Raw genomic sequence first — 17,471 nt, forward strand, 5'->3', positions numbered from 1 at the left:
GTCTCTTTACACTCATTTTTATTAAACAAATAAGGCTGGTAGTGGAACTTTTTTTATTTAATGCATAAACATATAAGTCCCTTTATTAGAGAAATTGTACATATTGGTGTATATGGTCAATGTCACATCTATGGGTTAATTCTTTAAAAATCAGAACCAGTAATTAGGATAAATTCTATGCTCTCTTCGTTACATTGTGAAGTGTCTTGTGTAGTCATATTCTATTGTTGGAATGACAGCTTGTACGAACTTCAAGAAAATTAGAAGATACCTAAAGGTCTTTAGCTAAGGAAAATTGTTTGGTAAATAGTACTAGGATTTAAGCTAACATTGTAATTATCCTTATTAAACAATTTCTCAGAAAAAATACATAAGACAAAATCTTAAGTATATTAAAAAATAATTCATGGAAGTTTGTGTCTATTCAACATGAGGTTCTCTGTAACTTGAAGACTGCTTGACCTACTCCCATTTAGTATTAAAATTTGAAACTTCCTAATAAGTATGAGTTTGCATGAGCCCATTTTTTTTTTTTTATATAAAAGTGAGAACAAGGTTGTTCATGTTTAAATGAGTGGGAAATGGTTCCTTTACTGCCTATTAGTTTGTTAGAAAATAACATAGGGTAAAAAATATAAAAGCACTGAAGCAAAAGAGAAAAAAATAATTAAGTGGAAACCCTCCATAAGGACTGATTGTAGTTAGTGTATGTACTTGCCATACAATCTGCTACACTAGATTGTGTTTAATAAAATCCTGAATTTTTTTTCTATGTTCCACTGCACCTGAAAATATTAAGACCTTAATTTTTATTGGGGGAACTGATGACTCAATTATTAAACACAGAGTCTTACAAGTCGCTACCCATTCTCCAACACAGAGACGAATGCTCAAGTTATGCGCAATAGGGTTTCAGGAATCAGACTGGCTTGGTCCGAGGGTTCCAGGTTTGTTTCAGTGTCAAATAAGCCCAGTGTTCCTCTGAGGGACACACTTTATTAGCAATTTTTAGGTCCTTTACAGTTCTAAGACAGGGGTGACCCCTCACAGTCTACATCTAACACTGAGTGGCAAGAACCAAGTGTTATATCAATCTAGCACCAAACTTATGTACTATTTGGCATCTACATTATTGACTTTGGCTGCTTTTGCCAAATCCATGCTTTGGGTACATGTATTTCAGGATCCAGCAGTTTACTTAGTTTATTCTTGTCAACCCCAGAAGTAGGAAAACCATAGTAAGATAGAAGAAGGGTGCTCTTAAAATAAAAAAGATACTATATTTTAAGAATATATGAAATATACTTCGTGTGCTTTACTTTTTATTAACCTATTAAGCTGAATTCTGTTTCAGAGACCTCAGAATGACAGAACCTAACTTTACTTTTACCTGATAGGAAGCACATTTTTTAATAATAGTTAAACTGGAAATATACTTAGGGAAAAGATACTCATGTGTTATCCTCTAAATTAGTAGGTTACTCTTCTTTTTGCCCGTTTTTTTCCATTAAGAGCAATGGTTCTATATTCACATACTCTTAGCCATTGCCTCTTCCACAAACAAAAGCAACTAGCAAGCTGCTACCTAGACAAACACACTGACCGAGGTTCTGTCATAAGGCAGGGCTGATGGGAGCACAAAGGAATATGTGCTCATCATCTGGACAAAGCATAACAATCACAATATGGCATTTTCTAAATAAAGACTCCCATTAAGACTTCCAGATATGAAGGGCTAAAACAAGTTATAGGTACTGTGTCATTAACATTATACTACATGTCCCAAAGAGGAAAACAATCCTAGGAGCCAATGTGCCACTAATGACATACACAGGTAAGGATACATATGAACACCAAGTTCTCCCCCTCCTTCTGCAACAGTCTCAATGATTTTCTTCATCACCTCAGCATGCCTAAAAGCAAAAGAATAAATAAATCTTATCAGCATAGATTAGATCAAAATAGGAAAAGCAAGGAATCTACCTTATTAGTGTCAGTGAATTAATTTTAACATAATAGTTATATTATAAAATATTCTCCTTCCTATTCCCAAACAAATCAGATTGTTGAGTCATGTAGAATATTTTACTGGAGCTCAGGCTAAATTTTAAAAGCTATGGTAGTCACAAACACAATGGCACTAGTTAGCTATCCTACAATGCGGGCTGAAGGAGTTTGGGGGATAGTGCAGCAGAAAACTAGAGAAAAGGGAAACCATGCCAGGGTATAATTGCAGAGCAAGGGCTGTGTGCTCTAAGAAACAAGAATTATACCAGGCAAATTCAAAAAACCTACATGGTAACAGCTAATCAAAAAAAAAAAAAAGACATATTTACAATGCTGGGATTTCAGCTGCTCAAATATTTAGCTGAGAATAAGCCCCTGCTCACTCTCTCTCAAAATAAAAATAAAATACAGTTTAAAAAAAAAAAAAAAAAAAAAAAAAAAAAAAGATTCTCAGAGTCCTGAGAATCCAAAAACATAATCTGAGGTGGCCCATGGCCAGGCCTAAAATGTACTTGAAATCTTACCTTATAGGCCCCCAATTTTTTGCTACTTACATTACATTGTATAATACAGCCATTTATTAAAACGTTTAACATTAATTACCAGTTAAATTACTTATCTCTTTTCCCTAACACAGCTAAGAAAGAGACATGCCTCAGTTTGATAAGCACCATCCTAAAACCTCAAACCATCAGAGAAGGCAACAAAATAAAATGAAAACCTTTCAGATAATTCAAAACTAAAACTAATGACTCTTGAATTACTTTTCAGTTAGCAATATTAACAACTCTTGACATAAATAAACTGGAAAAATGAACTAGGCTTTCTATTGGATAAAGTATGAGGACAAAGAGCTTGCAAAAAATAAGAAGAAAATACTAAGAATTTTTAAAAACTAGAATGCTGCATCTAATTAGTCAATGGAATACCAAAGTTTTCATCCAAAAAATATTGTTACCAGAATTTCTCAGTGATTTGTAAGAGTTACCCATTAGAAATAATAGAGTAAATTGTGCATATAGAGCCCGCTTCACTTACTTGGCCCTAAGAAAACACAATGATGCAAAGAAAATCCCAAACAGTAGGACTGAATATCTCTTAACTGGAGACTAAAGGAAAATAGAAACTCGGAATACATCTTCCTTCACTAACCAATAAAAGGAGATAAATAAAAAACACAAGGATAACTTTATACTCCACATTCATAGCAAGATTTATCACAATAGGGCAAACCATATCTAAATGATGAGTACTTTTTAGTCTAAAAAGCATCTTCTAAACTATTCTTGGAGCTGAAAACAGTAAAACCACAAAGATCTATACTACACTATAGCTAAACACACAAAGAGAACAAAACATAGTCTTATTAATTACACTTAAAATAAATTGGTCTTTTTCCTTTGTTCTTACATATTTAAGCACAAGAACCTTTCTAAAAAAGACAAAAGAGAATTTTACTTGCTTATTAAACTTTTCTGTTAGGACACTTTGTTTACAGACTCTCAAGTAATAAATCCTTATGGACACACACACACACACACACACACACACACACACACACACACACCTGCACGGGTGAACTGAACACATAGGAGGAGGTGGGAGATGAGGGTGATTTTCAATGGTCACTGTTTTCTTCACATGATCTTGACTGATGTCTTCATACATGTGCTCAACTGTTAAAGGCTGCCTTTGCTGAAATGATAAAAAATGTTTTGAAATCACTGTTTAAAATCTTTGAAGCCTGGGGCACCTGGGTGGCTCAGTCAATTGAGCATCCAACTTTGGCTCAGGTCATGATCTTGCATGGTTCAGAAGTTCAAGCCCCACATTGGGCTGGCGGCTGTCAGCACAGAGCCTGTTTCAGATCCTCTTTCCACCCCCTGCTTGCGCTCTCTCTCAAAAAACAAAAACAAAAACAAACAAAAAACACTTAAAAAATTTCAGGCCTAAACTTCAATGTTTAAAATAGATATATCCCTCCCTCCCATATCACCTGCAATACACTATTACAGACTATTTAGAATCACCAGACTCTTTGGGGAAGAAATTACAATTTATTTATACTAGGGAAAGGAGGAAGGAATCTGTACACCAAGGTTATATAACTTCAGCTGCAGTAAAGATTCCACAAAAAAGTAAGTTCATAGCTGTCGAAACAATTTTATAACTTTTTAATTCATCTTTGGGGCCTATTTTGTTTTACTTTTTTATTTTCCCATTTATAGTCATAAGAATGACATACATGTTAAAACAAGTTGATTTTATTTCAGTTATCCCTTAATTCAATTACGTAAACAAGTTAAAAAAAAAAAGGTTTTCCGTCTTAAGGAAAAAAAACACACGCAACATGATCATTTTGTAAATGTCTTATGTATGCAACCAATGTAATACCCCCAAAATTTAATACAAGAAACTAAGTTCAATTTCTCTTACTTTATGAATGAATAACCTCAAGAACAAAGCAATAAATATGTAGCAGATTATTTCTGTTTAATTCTTAGTAGTGTTATTGTCACACTGAATAATTCATAGTTTCTTTAAAATAAGAATCAAGTTCAGTATTAATCATGAAATTATAAAACAAATGATTTCTAAAATTTAAAAGGTCACAGTATATACACATGGACCTAATGACAAAGGAAGTAAATCCAAAAATTATAAATATATTTTCTGTTTGTACCTCATCATAGCCGAACAACCATAGCCGTGGTGTCTGGTAATATTTATCATAAGTGATATAAAGGTCGTAAGTTCGCGTTTGCAAAATAGCATCTTCACCTCCAGCATCAGTTTTAGCTTTACAAGCTTCTACCATTTTCCTTGTGTCTAGGGTAGCCTAGCAATAATGGAGAAAAATTTATAGCCGTTAAAATTAGTATGAATGTAACAATTTAGAAAAGGTAATTTTCCCACCTTGTATTTTTTTCCAAAAACAAATAGAACTTAAAAGTCAAAGCTAAAATGTTATACGCTATAACCAATGTAAACATATAAATAAAAGTTTACTGGAAAGATCAAGATACTATTAGAAATATTAATCAGCAAGTTTATTCAGTAAAAGTTAACTAAAAACTCAATTTACAAACCTCATCTGTTTCCAACAATCCACTCTCTTCATATTCTGTTATAAAAAGCAACAAAAGATTAATCAAGTACAAGATTTCTTAAACCAAATAACATATATTACTTCAGAGTATCATTCAAAACCTGGGTTTTTGCTTTTGTTTTTACTTTATTTACTTATTTATTGACTTTTTTATTTTGAGAGAGACAGCGACAGCATGAGCAGGAGAGGGGAAGAGAGGAGGAGAGACAGTCCCAAGCAGGCTCTGCACTGTCAGCACAGAGCCTGACACAGGGCTTAAACTCACGAAACCATGAGATCAAGACCTGAGCCGAAACCAAGAGTCGAACGCTTAACCGACTGAGCCACCCAGGCACCCCTGCTTTTGTTTTTAACAAAACAAAATAGGTATGAGTGGGCTAATTCCACACTTCCAAAGCAGCACTATACCTGACAAAGCCAGAGAACATCAGCATGGCAAGGCTTGGTCCACGCTACTGTCTATTAGCAATACCAAATGGCATGATACTGTAGAACCCTCAGTGACTCCACTGTATAACATAAGGCTGTTTATATAATTGCATAAAGTGTGCTTATTAAAATCATCAGTGACTTCCTCTTTGCTGAATCCAGGGGTAAATTCCCAGGTTTCATCTTAACTGACCTTCCAAGACCATCTGGATGATTTATTCCCACCTTCCTGAACACTTTCTTTGGCTTTGCCTCTCATCTCAGTGGCTTCTCCTTTACTAACTTCTATGCTTGGTTCTTCTTCATCTCAACTTTATTTCCTTTTTTTCTTTCTTTTCTTTTAGAAAAACTCTATAGTAACCAAGGGCTCAGTTTTTGGACTTTGTCTATTCTCTATCTACCCTTACTCCCTTGATGATTTCATCCAGTCTGAATTGCTTTAAATGCTACTGATCCCCAAATTTACCCCTGCTCACAATATCTAACTCTTTACTTATGGCTCCAATGGAATGACTAATGTACATGGCAAACAGCACACATCTAAAACTGAACTCCTAAACTCCCCCTCCAAAGCTATTTGGTCCTACAATTTTCCTCATCTCAGTTCAAGACACCTTGCCAGACACTCACACCAAAAATCTTTGGCTACTCTGTCTCTCCCGTGCCACTTCCCACTCAGCAGCAAATCCCTTTGACCCTACCCTCAAAATATGTCCAGAAGTCTATTTCTCATCACTGTCAGTGTTGCCACTCGAGCCCAAGCTCTTATCATTTCTTGCCTAGATTATCCAAACAGTGTCCTGTTGTCCCTAATCCCCTTCAGCCTGTTCTCAATACAACAATTACAGTGATTCTGTTAAAATAGTAAATCTTATTCTAAGTTGCTCTTCTAGTTACAAAAACCTTCCAATGGCTTCTCATCTCACTGAGTTAAAGCCAGGGCCCTACATGATCTGGTCCCAAGGTTACCTCATTGACTCCATGCCTTACTTCTCTGCCCTCGCTCATCTCTGGACACAGGATTTTTTTTTTTTTAAAGTAAGTTCTATACCCAATGTGGGGCTTGAACTTATGACCTCGAGATCAAGAGTCACATGCCCTACCGACCGAGCCAGCTAGGTGCCCCTGCTCACAGTATTTTATATAAGCCACACAAGCTCCTTCCTCAGGGCCTCAGATATCCAAATAGCTTGCTCACTCACCTCCTGCCAGGCTTTTACTTAAAATTCATGTTCTCAATGAATTTCTTGATCAACCTATTTTAAATAGTACTCATCCCTCCCCAAGACTCTCTGTTCCCTCCCCCTCCTTTATTTTGCTAATACTTATAATCACCTAATAAAGTATATTGCTTATCTATTGTTTTTTTTTTGTCTCCCATAACTAGAACATAAGCTCCGTAAGATGTCTACTGCTTTATCTCTAGCACCAAGAACAGTGCCTGCTACATAGATACTATATTGCCCAATAAATATTTGCTGACTAATGAAAACTGCCTGTTATATTAATTATTATATTACCTCCTATACCATCAACACAGTTTTTTAAGCAAAATTCCACACACAGCAATTTTTTCTTCAGCTCTATCCAAGGGAAATGTCACAAATACACTAAAAGGCTGTCGGTCAGATATTTAAGGCAGTCCCACAACTTGTACTCTAAAAACAGTGCTTTCTTCACTGTATTCTTCCTACCCTCTACCCCAGCCTGGATAACTGTACACCATTCAGACAGATGGAATGCACAAAAGTATTTGTGCAAGAAGGTGGTTCTGACAATTATGAGACATCCAGGTACAAAGGAAACTACACAAGTACCTCTGAAGTTCAGGAGATCTGGACTGGAGGTTTAGATACAGAAGTCGATCACTGGGATGGTTGGTATGTGAGGCTGCTGTGAGCAATTCTGGTTACAAGTAACTCATACAGATTTCTTCCAAGAATGGGTGTTTGCCACAAAAATAAGGACAAAACTCTCACTAGAATTCAGTAACAGATATACAGCTAGGTTTCATGAAGACTCAAAAGTAATTTAGAAAACAAAACAGAAAAGTACTTTGAGTCAAGACTATGCTGGCAATTCAGCTACGCGTCATCTCCTCATGAGCAAACACCACTTGCTATTAACAGCGCCTCAACTCTCCTTGGCACCATCTTCCACTTCTGCGTGCTACAGAACATTTCTATCTCACCATAAATTCTATGTATTTGGTCAAAAGAAGAAAAGTAAATGCATAATACAAGAGCACACTTTGCTCTGCTCTGAAATAGTTTTCAAGAATTAGCTTTTAAGCGGGCACCTGGGTGGCTTAGTGGGTTAAGTGTCCAGCTCTTGATTTTGGCTCAGGTCATGATCTCTTGGTCTGTGAGTTTGACCCCTGCATCCAGCTCTGCGCTGACAGCATGGAGCCTGCTTGGGATTCTCTGTCTCCCTCTCTCTCTGCCCCTCCCCTGTTCAAGCATGTGCCCACATGTGTAGGCTCTCTCTCTCTCTCTCAGAAATAAACATTAAAGAAAAAAAAAAAGAATTAGAGCTGTCCCCAGTGTTAAAGATTTATGACTAAGATGTATCCCACTAGAAATAATGCTATCAAGGCTATGCCTTAGGTAAAGTAGAAGAGTCCAAGATAAGGTAAGTTCTGCACTACTTAAGTTTAAATAAAAGCCTCTGTAGGCTGTTAAATGTTAAAATCTAGAACACAATGGAGTAGAATTCTTGTCCGCCTCAACTACAAATACTCCAAAATCCATATTCTAGTGTGATTAAAGCAAATCTAGAACACAAATACCTTCCATATCTGCAGCTTCTCCTTCATCTTCCTCTTCTTCCTCCTCACATATTGCTGAGCAATCTTGAAGTTTTATACTGTCCTTTGAAAATAAGTATATTTAAAGTCACTTAAGTATGTCCATTAGTTCACACACTGAGCACTCATGTATCAGCACAGTGCAAACCACCGTGAAAATGAGAGTGGTAAAGACAGTTCTTATCCTCAAGAAACCCCTACTCCACTGGAGATGACAAACCCATAAGCCAAATATTAAAAATGATATGCTAAGTGCTGTGACTGAAAAATATAAAAGTATTATAGAAGTACCAAGAATCACCTAAGCTCTCCATTTAAAAATAGTTGTCAGTTGCACTTCCAAAAAACTGTATTTTTATTTAACCAATTCATTAGTATTAGGAAACTGGTTCATAGTTATAACTTACACACATAATTTAAAAGAAAAAAAAGGCATATTTTATAAATCACAATACATTTATAAGTTAAACTTATTAGAAATCAAACATTATGTTCTAATTTGTTAACAATATCTTCAGTTGAATTAAGTAAAATTATCAGACTCTACAGTTACTATAATATGTAAGATTTCAGTTCAATTTTTAACCTATATTTGCACTAGAATAAAAGAATAATGCTAACCAAAGACAAGCCTAATATAGAATTATTTCACAAAATCAATATTCTAAAAAAGTGAAGTCAATGTAGTAAAGTAAAAAAAAAAAAAAAAAAAAAAATCCTGGATATCTAGTTTCACCTAATTCGTAATTTTACTTAGGGAAGATTTTATTTACCACTAGAAGCTTAAATTGTATGTATCATTACTACACTCAAAATGTGAAACCAGAGAAGAAAGATAATATCTGGGTAATTATTAGAAGAGCCAATATCTGACAAAGTGATTGTTAAGAGAAATTTTAATCATGTTGATGTCATGGTGATCATACTTGAAACAGAATACAGTAGAAATCAACAAGAAAGATTAATATTTGGGTCTGGACAACAAATATTCTAAGCATTAAATTATGAAAAATAATATAAATTCTATATTACATAGGAAATGACAGGAAAGATATATTCCAGTTGTCCATTATTCTATGTATTTACACTTTAGTAGGACATAAGGATGTTAGATGGGATATCAAGTACCATATTAACCACTACTGCATTTATAAACAATTCTTTCAAGAATTATCATCAACCTATCATAAAATGCTACCCCATACTACACTGCCATTTATCATTCCCAAAGGCTGAAGGATACATAATTAACAGCCGGAGTAAACAAGATTTTCTAAAGTAGCCAAAGCCATTTTGGGGTTTTTCAGTCATTCAAACTCTCCAAAAAACAGAATTTCAAAAGGCTGAATTTTCAGGACAATGAACTGAACCTTAATCCCTAGCAAGCATAAAACTGTACATTAAAAAAACAAAACAAAACAAAAAGAAAACTTGTTTTAGTTTCTAACCCTTCCTGTTAAGACTCAGTTATGAATCCCAAAAGATCTAAATGATAAAAACACACAAAAAAGAGTATCTTAAACTTGTAGCAAATGTTGTACCAAGTGTTTCCTAAGGACAAAAGAAATGCAATTATTCTGTCCAAACATTCTGCTCTCTAAGAGATCTGACTATTAACAAAATAATAAAGAAAAGAATAAAGGCATTTTGTATTTTTCATATTATTTCAAATATAAAAATATGAAGACAGCTGCAATCATCCTCTCTTTAGAAATGAAAAGCTTCTATAATAAAGTTAGCTTGAATTAACTGAAAATTTTCAAGCAGAAAAATTCCACCCCGTTACAGATTTTTATCCCCTCTCCCCACAATAAACCATACAATAAAACTCAACTGATTTAGCTCCCACTCAGTCAAAATCCATTCTGGATGATGTTAAAATTTACCTTTAAATTTTCAAAAACAAAAACTTCCACTGAAAACAACAATAAATTAAGAGATTACAGAGGGAATGAGTAAATTACTTAAGACAATGTTTAAACTACAAAATTTGAAATTAGTAGCTACTAATCACTAAGTACATAAACCTCTTCAAAAACTTCTATTCACAGAAAATTTTATACTTAAAAATAAAAACATTTCTTTTAAACTAGCATAGTAGCCTTCCCAATTAGTGAAAATTAGTTGTTTTTACCAGTTACAATCTGAAAAAAAAATTTTATCATACACAGATTTAGGAAGATAAGCACTGAGAAGGACTAGTTTTGATATGGTTGTATAAAAAAGTGAGAGGAGAAAAAAATAACTCGAATTTTAAAAAGCTTGAATAAGAATATATATATGCAAATAATTACAACACTGAATTTAGAAATGTAACTAATTAACCAGTACCTTGCTCTCCAATGTAATCTCCTTAACTGCTTCAGTTATTCCTGCAATACCTGTTTAAAGTTCAAAAAAATACCTGGATTAAAGTGTAAACATCTACCATTTCCCAGATTCAAGCAACATATAAATTAACACTTAAAATTACCTAAATTCTTACAACTCCTCTGAAATAAGGAGGCAATGTTAGCAGTATTTTTACAAATAAACTCTAATAGGAATAAATAATGCCAAAAGCACTTCTCAAATTAAAAAATATACAATTTTTATATTTTACCATGAATTATTCTATCACCCATTTACCATTCCTCATTTACTTTCCCTGTGTGAGTCTTTATCAAATATATATTCATTCTCAGAGTGAACACATTAGAAGACTATAGGATTCATATTCATATTTCATTTAAACTTGCATTAAAATTTTCTCAAGAAGATATTAATGTTATTTGTTTCAGAAATCTAGGAGAGCCAGAAGTAGTAATACCATACCACACTTACATGCACCTTTCTATTTTACTGTTTCCATAGGTTATTTTATCCTTATAAACACTATCCTTTGAGGTAATTAGGTAATCATTTCTCCTTATAAAGAAACGAATGAGACTTGCTGAGTCTCACAGTGAAGAAACTGGGATTCGAATCCATATGTGCTACCTTTTAGTTCAATGCTCTGTCTACTGCACCCCATTAAGCAACTACCTCGCATACTTGTCTCAATGAAGGTGGCACTAAGAAGATGGCAGCACCACAAGTCAGCTAAGTACATTGTCATTTAAAATACATGTCAGTTTATTTAAGTTTATTTATTTATTCATTTAGAGAACAAGCATGGGAGGGGCAGAGACACAGGGAGAGACAGAGAATCCCAAGCAGGCCTCATTTTGTCAGTGTGGACCCTGATGCAGGGCTCAAACTCACAAATCATGAGATCATGACCTGAACTGAAATCAAGAGTCAGCTGCTTAACCAACTGAGCCACCCAGGCGTCCCCACCACCACTTTTTTAAAAGCTTCTTTATTTATTTTGAGAAAGAGAGACAGAGACAGGGAGGGAACATGAGTGGGGGAGGGCAGAAAGACAGGGAGAGAGAGAACATGTCAATGTTTCTAATTTGATAGTTTATTTAAAAAAAAATTTTTTTAAACATTTATTCATTTTTTGAGAGACAGAGAGAGAGCACAAGCAGAGGAGGGGCAGAGAGAGGGGGAGACACAATCCGAAGCAGGCTCCAGGCTCTGAGCTGTCAGCACAGAGCCCGATGCGGGGCTTGAACTCATGATACGCAAGATCATGACCTGAGCTGAAGTCGGACACTTAGCCAACTGAGCCACCCAGGTGCCCCCCTAATTTGATAGTTTAAGAAGGATGAGATACACTAGAGAAAAAAACTCTACATACAAAATATGCTTTGCTCCCTTTTTAATCTTCTAAAACTTTGATACATCTGTTCAACATGTCCAAAGAATAACTCACTTTTTACTAATAGAAAATGTCACAATCCACAGCTCTAGCACAATGCTTTTACTTCATCCTTTTTTAGAAATTATTACATAATAGATACGATTATTTCATAACATTAAGATCCAAATCTTAACATACTGAATTGGTATTACAAAATGATTCCCTGAATCCAATACATAGATACAAAGAAAAAAACCTCTTCAATTCATTTATATACAATAATGCAGTAGTATGCCACTAGACTCTTCTAAATGTAGGACAAAGAAAAAAAAAGCTGAAATGACTCTAATGAGGGTAACATTCTCAAAGACTGTGATGGTTAATTTTATGTCACCTTGGCTACGTTACTGTGTCCAGATGCCTGGTCAAACACCAGTCTAGATGTAGCTCTGAAGGTGGTTTTTAGATTTTTGTAGACTCTAACATTTAAATCAGTAGACTTTGAGTAAAGTAGATCACTCCCCATAATGTAGGTGGGCCTCATCCAATCAGTTGAAGGCCTTATAAGAAAAGACTGAAGTGCTCAGAAGGAAAGAATTCTGCTTTCAGACTATCTTCACGCTCAGGCGGAAGCAATCAACCCTTACCTGGGTCTTCGGCCTGCTGGCCAGTCCATCCTATAAACTGCAATCTTGCTAGCTACCACAATCATGTAAGCCAATTCCTCAAAATAAATCTATGTATACCTATGTATCTATACCTGTATCTACCTCTATAATCTAATCTATATCTATATATACATTCTATTGTTTCTGTTTCTCTGAGAACCATGACTAATACAAGGGCTAAGAGAAATAAAAGAAACCTATGAGAAGCAAGGATGAAGCAAAGAGAACTGAGGTAACTAAGGAACCGGGCACATGGCCTTTTGAGTCCAACGGAAGTAGTGTTTTAATCAGATCAGGATAGAGTTTAAACTAAAATTCTAAGGATATCTCTCCAGCAGGGCAAACATTTTTTCAGTTTTGAATTTCTTTAATAGACTTTCATCAATCCAATCGTACTAATACCTACTTACCTCTGTAATGAATGCCTTTGTAAATATGCACCAAATTTTGAGCTAGTGATTATGGAATAGAATACAACCAGACAACAGAATAGCTCATTTACTTCACATCAGAAACATACTGATACAACTAATGGCTTTGGTTAGTCAACAATTGCCTATAGAGGTCCTGCTCATGTCTTCCAGACACAGGAAAACTAAAGCAGAGCAGCTGAACAATTTTGGAAAGGTCAAAAAATAAAGGTTTTCAAACCACATTTTCTTAAGGCCTTGACTAATTAACACTCAACACGTTAAGAAACAAACAAGTTTCAGAATATTATTCACCCATCAAAAAGAATGAAATCTTGCCATTTACAACAACATGGATGGAACTAGAGTGTATTATGCTAAGTGAAATAAGTCAGTCAGAGAAAGACAAATATATGATTTCACTCCTATGTAGAATTTAAGAAATAAAACAGATGAACACAGGGGAAGGCAAGGCAAAATAAGATAAAAACAGAGAGGGAGGCAAACCATAAGAGACTCTTAACTATAGAGAACTGAGGGCTGCTGGAGGGGAGGTGGGTTAGGGGATGGACTAGATGGGTGATGGGCACTAAGGAGAGTACTTGGGATGAGCACTGTGTGTTATATATTAAGTGATGAATCATTATTTTTGTTTTATATATATATATATATTTTTTTTCAATATATGAAATTTATCACCAAATTGGTTTCCATACAACACCCACTGCTCATCCCAAAAGGTGCCCTCCTCAATACCCATCCCCCACCCTCCCCTCCCTCCCACCCCCATCAACCCTCAGTTTGTTCTCAGTTTTTAAGAGTCTCTTATGCTTTGGCTCTCTCCCACTCTAACCTCTTTTTTTTTTTTTTTTTAAGTGATGAATCATTAAATTCTACTCCTGAAACCAATACTGCACCATAGGTTGACTAACTTGAATTTAAATAAAATCCTGGAAGAAAGAAAAAGAAACAGGTTTCAAATGAAGAAGCCCAAGCACTGAATCTATGCTTCTATCACCATGAAGAAACACATGGCAGTGTCCCTTTTTAAGGGTAGAGAAAAACTGACCTAACAAGGTACTTTTTCCTGTGCAGATTACTTAGCCCTCTGACTACTGTATGGGTCTCAACAGATGGCAGCAATATGTCCTTCACAGAACACTTGGTACTGTCTGGAGGCATTCTTAATTACCACAATTGGGTAAGTACTACTGGCAACTAGTGGGCATCTAGTACCAGAGATACTGCTAAACATTCTGCAATGTACAGGAAATGCTACAACAAAGAATCACGCAGCCCAAAATGTTAGTACTGCTAAGACTGAGAAACTCTGTGCTAGTACTACTTTTGATACAGCTGCTACTCTCTAGGACTTAGAAAATTTATTTTTGGTACCTAGATTTAAACTCAGAACACGTTTTCTCCATTAAAACTAAGCCAAAAATGGCACTTATATAACTGTGTAAATTAACTATTAATTGTTAACTATTAACTAACATTAATTAATTCATGTAACTATATATTATGTAACCACATACAACTACATAAACGCACATTAGTATATGCTGCTGTCCCTGTCATAAATGGTAGTTAGCTATAGCAGCATATACTAATCTACGTTTACACAGTTAAATACAGTAGCAAAATCGGTGTTTAGGACTTGGAATAAAAAATCCTATTCAGATTTACAACTTCTGCAAACACACTTACGAAAGGCTTAAATTTAGTCAATTTCTTTAACAAAAATCTATTGATCAACTTGTGTATCAGATACTATGTTAGATACTGAGGATTCAGCAATGAATCTCTACCTCCACAGAGTATACAGTGTTTGTCACTGAACAAATAATTATTAAATAATTTTAAATGTGGGTCTCTGGAGTACAATAAATATAAGCGTAGTTCCTGTCCTAAAGTTCATCACACAGCAATGGAATGACACGTAAATAAGGAACTCTAAAGCAAAGCAGTATGCATACTCAGCAATACTAATTTTCTTTCTTTAGAAATAAAGAAAATGATATGGACATTTTCAAATTGCTACTGAAGTAGCAGTACTATAGAAATTTGGTATTCTCCAAAGGCACTTTTTCTTTTTTTTTCCAATTTGTCTTCCTGCTATTTTTCAGGTAAAAGTGTATTGGGACAACTGTGCCTTATGTATCCTTTGTTGTTGTTTTTTAAAATCAATGCTGTTATAAAAGATTGTAAAAGAGTTTAAAACAATTTAGACTAAAATACAGTATTTTATTCTCCTCTTACCTGTGTTATGGTAAGTATCTACCCATCCCCCATCACCATCATCTTCTTCAATGATAGCTTCCAATTCATCTGAATATTCCATCTGTTTGCACCGCTTGTAGCATGGCACTATTAAACAAGTAGCAAATACAGTTACTAGCACATAATCTGCTTCCTATGAATCCATTAGAAAAAAAGAGAAAATTTATTCCATTTTAAGGAAATACTGTATTTCATTTCTAATAAGTGCTTAAGTAAGTGTTTAAAGAGTTATATTCAGCTCACAAATACATAATGATCACACTTATCTGTCCCTAAATAGCTCTGTCAGAACACAGGTAGAAAAGTTCTACTGAAAATTTTTTTTGTTTATTTACTTATTTTGACAGAGAGAGAGAGGGGGGGAGGGGGAGAGGGGGAGGGGAGAGGGGGAGAGGGGGAGGGGGGAGAGGGGGAGAGGGGGAGAGGGGGAGAGGGGGAGAGGGGGAGAGGGAGAGGGGGAGGGGGAGAGGGAGAGGGAGGGGGGAGAGGGAGAGAGGGAGAGAGGGAGGGAGGGAGGGAGAGAGGGAGAGAGGGAGAGAGGGAGAGAGGGAGAGAGGGAGAGAGGGAGAGAGGGAGAGAGAGAGAGCGAGAGCACGAGAGGTGGAGGGGCAGAGAGAGAGGGAGAGAGAGAATCCCAGGCAGGATCCACACGGTCAGCACAGAACCTGACATGGGGCTCAATCCCACAAACTATGAGATCATGACCTAAGCCAATATCAAGAGTCCAATGCTTAACTCACTGAGCCATCCAAGTGCCTCTCTACTTGAAAGTTTCTGTGTATTCTTTACCCTGATGGTCTGTGAAGAACAGCAGGCTAAAGCCAGAGATGACACTGTACAATTTCAGGCTAATGCATAATAATACCTTATTTTAATGGCTTTACTCTCAAAACATGAAGGCACCACCTGGCATTCTCAGAGGTGGTAGAGGTGACCTTCAGTTTGTAATGCTGCAGTAACTTTCAATATGTATTTCATAATTCATACCTAAGTTCCAGCTATTCATAAAGGATAAGCTAGTGTAAAAGTCAGTAACTGCTAAATTTTACTATGTTCTATAATATTGGAGCCAAGTTTTTCACATAGCATATGTGTGGACAGTTATTTTTATTCACATAAACCTAGAACTGAACAATTATAAGGTAAAAACATGATGTAGAGTCGAGAAATTGCTATTCATCTCCTGATTTCTTTAAAAAACAAGCAGGATATAAATGATCAACTCTAATAAAACATATGCTGTAGGAAAGAAAAAAAACCTGGTATGTTATACATATTTTCCTTTGCTGTAATAGATAAACCAGAACAAAAATCAATGTGCTGTTTTGTGATTAGATAGGGACTATAACAACCTTCTGAGGCTGTTTTCATAAATAAGATACCACTTGTTTCAAAAAACAATTTTGTTCCTAAAGGCAATCTTTAAAAGACACAATGGATAATAAAATCTTTAGCTTGGAGCTTTTAGATGTCAAAGGTAGTATCAATTTCATTTTTCATGACAAATGTTTAAGTCTAAAGGAGATCAGAATCAAACAGCTAAAAAAATTATGACTATGAAGTCAACTTTTAAAAAAGGCCATTAAAATTCCAACTCTGCTCGGGTCCTTTTCCTCCACACCTTACAAGTGGATCTTTTTGGCAAAAAGAAGTAATAAAAAGGAAGAGGGTAAAAACCAAATAAGGAAAAAATACTCTAGCAACAGAAAACACAGCACTTCATCAAATTTTTAAGTTTCTGTCTGAGAGAAGCTGTAAGTATGGCTTCAAGCATAAATTAAGTTTTATTTTTTTTAAATATAACTCTTTGTGCAAGATTTACTGATATACACAATGTAATTCTTACCATTTTTGGTGACCAAAAATTGTTTGCCTGTTGGTAGATATGCCTTCACTTTCAATTCTTCCCCTGTAGCCCTTTAAAGAGTAAAAAGGACCAAATATGAGAACTATTTTAACAGGCAAAGACAGAACAGAAGCTATCACATCTAAATACCAAAACTACACAATCCACACTCTTGAGAAAACGGTC

General features: G+C 35.3%; 1 protein-coding gene across 1 annotated transcript in view; it reads right to left on the bottom strand.

Moving 5' to 3' along the window:
• The window catches only part of ATG3 (autophagy related 3), a 27,027-nt gene continuing 9,556 nt past the window's right edge, over positions 1 to 17,471 (bottom strand). The window contains exons 4-12 of the mRNA XM_007098608.2: positions 17,286 to 17,356; positions 15,419 to 15,526; positions 10,683 to 10,732; positions 8,334 to 8,415; positions 5,097 to 5,131; positions 4,691 to 4,846; positions 3,575 to 3,702; positions 1,845 to 1,913; positions 1 to 271 (exon numbers count right to left, since the gene is read on the bottom strand). Of these exons, the coding sequence (XP_007098670.1) occupies positions 190 to 271; positions 1,845 to 1,913; positions 3,575 to 3,702; positions 4,691 to 4,846; positions 5,097 to 5,131; positions 8,334 to 8,415; positions 10,683 to 10,732; positions 15,419 to 15,526; positions 17,286 to 17,356 (781 nt within the window). The 3' untranslated portion in view covers positions 1 to 189. The remainder of the gene's footprint in view (positions 272 to 1,844; positions 1,914 to 3,574; positions 3,703 to 4,690; positions 4,847 to 5,096; positions 5,132 to 8,333; positions 8,416 to 10,682; positions 10,733 to 15,418; positions 15,527 to 17,285; positions 17,357 to 17,471) is intronic.

This window comes from Panthera tigris, chromosome C2 (assembly GCF_018350195.1).
Source record: "Panthera tigris isolate Pti1 chromosome C2, P.tigris_Pti1_mat1.1, whole genome shotgun sequence".
NCBI lineage: Eukaryota > Metazoa > Chordata > Mammalia > Carnivora > Felidae > Panthera > Panthera tigris.